The sequence below is a fragment of the Lontra canadensis genome, unplaced genomic scaffold, assembly GCF_010015895.1.
Source record: "Lontra canadensis isolate GAN:19392208 unplaced genomic scaffold, GSC_riverotter_1.0 scaffold356, whole genome shotgun sequence".
In the NCBI taxonomy this organism is placed as follows: domain Eukaryota; kingdom Metazoa; phylum Chordata; class Mammalia; order Carnivora; family Mustelidae; genus Lontra; species Lontra canadensis.
In genome coordinates this window covers 105,859-112,370 of record NW_022631350.1, presented here as the reverse complement: position 1 = coordinate 112,370, position 6,512 = coordinate 105,859, and the positions used below count along the sequence as shown (strand labels likewise).

The 6,512-nt window shown below is 68.4% G+C and overlaps 1 gene segment (V, D, J or C); it reads right to left on the bottom strand.

The window, feature by feature from the left end:
• Positions 1-348: 348 nt before the first annotated feature.
• LOC116862853 lies at positions 349-6,068 on the bottom strand. The segment is given in 9 exon segments: positions 349-803; positions 877-1,197; positions 1,290-1,613; positions 1,773-2,069; positions 3,955-4,228; positions 4,333-4,453; positions 4,669-5,015; positions 5,277-5,425; positions 5,789-6,068. Coding segments are annotated over 9 exon segments (2,454 nt in total).
• Between the last annotated feature and the right edge of the window lie 444 nt (positions 6,069-6,512).

The following is a 6,512-nucleotide window of genomic DNA, read 5'->3' as shown; positions in this document are numbered from 1 at the left end:
GGACATGGTGAGAGGGCTTGTCTGTGTCCAGAGGGCTGACCAGAGACTGAGGAGGGGGCGGTTGGAGGCGGAGAGCTCTGGGTCCTCCAGGAGAGGGAGGGGCCGCGGGCTCGCTGGGGTGTGGGGTCCCTCCCCAGGGCCTCCCAGCTCTTCGGGCTCCCCTGAGAGGGCACGACCACCAGCGGGGTGGCAGGGAGGGCCCCGTGACTTGGATGGTGACGGTGGGCCGAGCCAGCCCGCAGCCCTGCCACACCCCTCCCGTCCCCTGTCCCGGGGCCCCTTCCTCTGTGCCGAGACCTCCCTGCTTGCAGCCCTGCCCGCCCCCAAGAACGGGTGTGCTCAGGGCTCTGAGCGGACACTGCGGTGTTTATTGACAAGGAGGGAGGGAGGGTCTGGCCGGCCCCCTCCCCTGTCCCGGCCGCAGGCGCCTGGGGCGTGGGGAGGCCGGCGGGGGAGGGCGCATCATTTACCCGGGGTTTTGGAGACCGTTTTCTTGATGACTCGCGACTCGGGCAGGGCCTCGTGTACCACTTGGCAGGCGAAGCTGTTCCGCTCCTCCCAGTCCCCCCGGCTGACCTCCAGGCGGCTGAAGACGAAGAAGGCGCGCCTGGCGCCCGGGACCGCGTGGGGCCGCGTGGTGGCCTGCTGGCCCGGCTGGACGGGCCTGTCATTTCGAAGCCATTGCACTGAGATGTCCGCGGGAAAGAAGTTCTGGACCAGGCACGTGAGGGTGGCCCTGTCCGTGGTCCCCTTGTCCTCCTCCGGGGGCAGGAACACGTAGACCTCCGGGGCCGCTCGCTGGCCTGCGGGCAGGTGCAGGGTCAGCCCAGGCTCCCGGGGGCGAGGCCCGCCCCCTCCCCTGGGCCTGGGGCTCACCGGGGGTCTTGGCAATGGAGCGCACGATTCTCTTGGGCAGGTCCGGGTGGTTCACCGTGCAGTGGTAGGTCTCGCCCTCGATCCAGTCCTGTGTGTCCACTGGCAGGCTGGACGTGACGCTGACCGTCCCGTTGAACTGAGTTTCCTCCTTCTGTCCGTCTGGGTGCACGGGTTCCCCGCTCTCCCGGGACCAGGTCAGGCTCATGCCCTCCGTGCTGGCCAGGTCCACCACCAGGCAGGTGATCTTGGGCGACTTGTGGACGTACAGGTCCAGAGGGCTGGGCGGGCTCAGGTAGCTGCTCACGCCGCGGGGGTCGGACTCTGCCACGCGAGGGAGGGGCTGCGTGAGGGCGGCCGCGGCCCTCCCGCCGTAGCCCCGCGGGTCTGGGTGTCGGCGGGCGGGGCGCCCGTACCTGTGCACTTGAGCGCATGGTCCTCAAAGTTGAAGCCTTGGTAGCTGACCCGGCAGGTGTAGGTTTTCTGGGACACCCACTCGCCCTGGGTGATGTTGAGCTCGCTGTGGGTGGAGGTCACGTTGCCCTCCTGTGTGCCGGGCGCAGTGTAGGAGAACGTGTTTGTGACCCTCTGCCCGTCCACCAGCCAGATGACCTCCATGTCCCCCGGGACGTAGCCGGAGATGAGACACAGGAGCTGGATGGTGGTGTGGGTGTCGCCCAGCGGGTTGCAGGAGGAGTGGAAGAGCTTCACGGAGGGCGGGCTGAAGTTCATGGCACAGGCTGGGGGTGCAGAGGCGGCGTGGCGTTGGCCTCCCCGCGCCCACGGATCTCGCCTGCCGGCCCGGCCCCACGCGCACCCGGCAGGACCAGGCAGGGTGGCGTGGGAGCCCACCCACCGCTCCCCCCCGCCCGTCCCTCCTACCCCAGCGCCCGGCTCACCTCTGAAGGTCTTGTTGATGGCGGGGGATGCCGCGAGAGCCACGCTGCAGGTGAACGTGTGTTTGGCCCACTCGCCCCAGGAGGTCACCTGGCTGATGGCGTTGTGGAGGCCGGAGGTCTGGTCGAAGGTGGCGGGGACGGTGGCGACACTCTTGTTTAGGGACCCCGTGTCCCAGGTCACGGTCACCGGCATCGGGAGGTAGCCCGTGACGAGGCAGCCCAGACTCACCGCGGTGGCACCGGCCATGCCTTTGCAGCAGGGGGTCAGGGGGAACACGGACAGGCCCTGGCTGGTGGCTGCGAGACGGGGCTGGCGTCAGCTCCGACCTGGGCACCCCCGTCGCGGGCCGGGCCCACTGCTGACCCGGGGCCTCCCGCTCCCAGGCCCCTGGGGGAGGGGTCTGAGAAAGAGATGTGTGGGGCAGACACGGGGGGCTCTCATTCCCTCCTCCAGCCTTGCGGGACAGATGCTCATTTGGGCTCTCATTCCCTGATTCTGTTGGAAACACCCTCTGAGGAGCTGTTGTGCTCCTGTCGGAAGCAGTGGCTGCCCTCAGCCCTGAAGGGCAGGAATGTGGGGTTCTTGGGGCATACGGGTGTGTGACCCCTCTGCCCCTGGCCAGCCAGGCCTCTCTGGTCCCTACCGTCCCTGTGGAGCTTCCAGGGACCCTGACCAGGGACCCCATTCATAGGGGAGAAGACCCCAGAGCAGTCCTCCCCCCGTCGGTGACCTGGGTTTGCCTGCGCTCCCCTGGCCCCGGAGCCCAGACCCCAGCCCACGCTGGCCCTGACTCTCAGCTCTCCTCTGCCCTCCTGTCCAGGGAGACCAGTCCCGTGGCCTTGTGTGGGCACCTCTGAGGCCAGAGGGACAAACTGGCACCACGTCCAGCCTCACTAGCTTGGCCCAGGTCCGATGAGCCAAGGTCTAGGGGCCCACCTTGGTCTAGCCTGGCCCAGGTCAGCCCAGGGTATTCCATTTTAAGCCAGACAACTCACTGGGCTTCAACCAAGTTCATTCAGCTCAGCTCAGCCTGCTGGCCGGGCTCGTCCCCTGCTTGGCTGCGATCACGAGAATTCCACGACCCCAGCCACTGGGCCTACAACAGGCTTCGTGACTCAGGGAGCCTGATTCGGCCAGGCCAGGCCCACCGATGGAACCCCAGTGAGCCCAGCCCAGCCCAGCCCAGCCCAGCCCAGCCCAGATCAGCCCAGCCCAGCCCAGCCCAGCCCAGCGCAGCCCAGCCCAGCCCAGCCCAGCCCAGCGCAGCCCAGCCCAGCCCAGATCAGCCCAGCTCTGCTCAATCTGGCCCACGTCAGCCCAGTGCAGAGCAGCTCAGCTCGGCCCAGCCCGGATCAGCCCAGTGCTGCCCATTTCAGCCCAGCTCAACTCAATGTAGCCCAGGTCAGCCCTCCTCAGCCCAGCTCTGCTTGGCACAACCAAATCCAATTCGGCTTGGTTTAGCCCAGCCCAGCCCGGTTCAGCTCAGCCTTCCTTAGCCCAGCTCAGTCCCACCCAGTGCAGCTCAACTCGGCTCAACCTAGACCATCTGAGCTCGGCCCAGCGCGGCCCACGTCAGCCCAGCGCGGCCCAGCTCGGCCCAGCCCAGCCCAGCGCGGCCCAGCCCGGCGCGGCCGCGGCAGCCCTGCCCACATCAAACAGGCTCAACTCCTTCAGCCCCTTTGTCTCCCAGGCTCGTCTCGCTGGTCCCTGCTCAGGGGCCCAGGATTGTCCGACCCGGCTCAGCTCCACCATGGTACGTGTGCCACAGCTTAGCTTGGCCTGGCTCAGCCGGGAGAGCCAAGGGGAGCCGACCCAGGACTGGCCTCCCCGGCTGCCTCTGATCCGCCCCATTAGACCGCCCCGCCCACGCTCGGACCATGCCGGTCAGCCCGGCCCAGGACGGCCCCTGCCAAGGTGGACTTTTCACCTGACCCGGCTCTCCCTGGCTCCGTCCACCCAGCTCAGCTCAGGTCACGTGGCTCAGGAGCGCCCGGCTCAGCCACGAGCACCCAGGCTGCGGAAGCCTGTCCTACGCGAGGGCCCCGTGGCCCACCCTGCCCTGGCCAGCAAGCGCACCCCAGCTTCACTCACCCCAGCTTCCCTCAGCCCACTTGGTCCTGTAAAATCAGCCCAGCCTGGCCCTCCTTGTCGACGTTGCCTCATGCTACCCTGTTCACACACCTGAGGATGTGGCCGGTGCCGCCTGCCATCCAGTCCAGCACAGGGGCGGCTCGCGGGTGCTTTCCCCTGACCCTGGGCTGCGGTCACTGCCTTGCTTGGCCGCAAACAGATCCATGCTCAGGGCCCTGTCCGCGCCCTCTGTGCAGTCCTCCACCCTCTCGGCCTTGGGCGCTGGCCTAGCCCTGTCGTGTCTGAGGTTCTCGGCCCTTGTCTTCCGCGAGTCAGTGTTGGGCATTCTCTTGCTCCCCTGTGTGCCTGTGCAGGGAACAGACACCTGGGAGACGAACGGTGACCAGGAGGCGCTGTCCCTGCTGGCTGGGCAGTGGTCCGTGCAGCCCGCCCCTGCTGTAGCCGGGGCCAGCCCCGTGGCTGCGGTACCCCAGGGGCCTCCATCAGGAGCCCGTCCTGGCTGTCCACAGCTCTCGGGGACAGGCTCCCGGACGGCTGAGGTGAACCGTCAGTAACCATGGCTGATATTTTTGCGTCCAGATACTCGGCCCTGGGGGAGGGGAGCTCTGCCTCAGTGCCCTGGCTAAAAACGGGGTGGGAACCCCCGGGGGCCTCTGCAGACCTGGAAATTCCCCTTTCTCTGTGTGTTCTTGGGAAGTGTGTCAGCAACGTTGGAGTCCAGGTGAGCCCCTGTGCCGTGGACGCAGTGGGCTCCTCTCTGTGGCCTCTCGTGTGCTCCCTCCCCCGACGCCACAGCTGACTCGCTGTGCCGCACACACCGTGGTGGTCACCGGGATGCCCCAGGAAGGGAGGGGGCGCCGGCCGCCATCACCGCTGTCCCCGACGCAGCCCTGCGAGGAAAGGGTCGTGGCTGCTTTGGGCACGAGAAGCCGCAGCCTGCGTGGCCACGTGCCTGAGACGTGGATGCCGGGGTCCTCGTGGCACGTTCCCTTGTTCCCAGTGTCCCACTGCCTGGAGGAGTGCCCTGGGGTGAGTGTGCGGGGCCGAGAGCGCCCCGGCCCGCCCTGGGCGTCCTGAGGGCAGGGGGCCTCCCGCACCGTCCTCACACCCCTTCCTGAGCCCGTGTCCTGCCGCTGGGTCTCTTCCTGGGGCTGCAGTTGGGGGTGTGTCCAGGGAGGGCCGGCGGGGACTGTGGGCAGGCTGGGCCCACCGTGCGGTTGGCCGGCGGCCCCGGAAGACGGCTGTGTCTGGTGCAGCTGGGGTGGACTGTGTCATGGATCTGTGGGTGTCACCACGGCTGTGGGGACCACGGAGTGGCATCGGATGCTGGTCCTTTGGGGCAGCGTGCACTGTTGACGCACCAGCGACGTGTGTGCAGCTGTGGTGCTCTGGGCTGGGCCTCACCCTCTCACTGCGGGCATGTCCTGCAGGCCTGTGTGTCCCGGAACCCCAGGAAAGGCTGAGCGTCCACTCGGGGAGGCCGCGATGGGGGGCCCTCCCAGCGTGTGCTGCCGCCGGCCCCGCTCCCCGCGTGCACTCCTGCGAGGCCTCGTGTGGCCGTCTGGAGCGGGAGACACCAGGGACCCACCCTCTGGGCCCAGCAGCCGAGGGCCAGCACTGCCCGTGCGGGGAGGCTGTGTGGAGGTCGCCTCTGTCAGGTGTGGTGCCCCCGGGGGGACACTCGGGCTCATTTAGAAGATGGGAGATGCCGCAGCGTGGTTGGGCCAGACAGGCCTGGACGGGAGGCCTGGGGCAGACAGGGCCCAGCCCGACCTCCCTGCTCCCCCAGGGCAGCCTGTCCCAGCCTGTCCTGCCCCACCCTTGGCGCTGGGTCAGGTGCTGCGTGGGAGGCGGAGGGCAAGCGCCCGGTTCCTTGGAAGGGCCCACGGTTCTGAGAGAAACCACAGGGCAGGCAGAGCCCCACCCTGCAGCCTGCTGCCCCCGCGGGCCCAGGCCAGGTGTGGCCAGTCCGTGCAGCCTGCACACAGGGGAGCGTGCCGGGCCTGGGCTCCACGGCAGCCCTGGCCCACCCTGGCGACCCCCTTCTCATTCTTCCCCGGCTGGGGGGCTGGGGCCGCCGTGCCCAGCCGGTCTCTGGGCTCTGTGCCGAAGACACAGGATGAACCGTGTGGAGGCTGCTGCTGGCCCTGTCGGCAGCCCAGCCGCCCTTGGAGTCCTGCGGTCTTGGAGGACAATGATCTCATCTCCTCCTGGGTCCCACCGGGGCAGCTGAGCTCTGAGCTCACGTGTCCGTGCTGACCCCGCTCTGCTCCTCTCTGGGGCTGTGGCCCTGCCCTGCCTCCAGCATCACCCTGGCTCGTCCCCCTTGTGTCCAAGAGCAGGGACCTGGGACCTGGCTGCCCCACCCAGCAGTCACTGTGCCCTCAGCCTCTGAGGCTCTGGCGTCACACCTTCCTGCCTGTAGAGGTGCCGAGCGTGGCCCCACGAAGCTGCTCCTGTATTCACTGGCCTGGGGCAGGTCTGCACCGAGACGTGCTGCTTCTCAGCTGTGCCCGCGTGTGCGTGGGAGCCCGCGTGTGCGTGGGAGCCCGCGTGTGCATGGGAGCCCGTGTGTGCGTGGGAGCCTCTGTCTGTGTGTCAGCAGCTGGAGCCTCTGTTCTTGGGCCTCCTGGCTGGTGTTCCCGTTG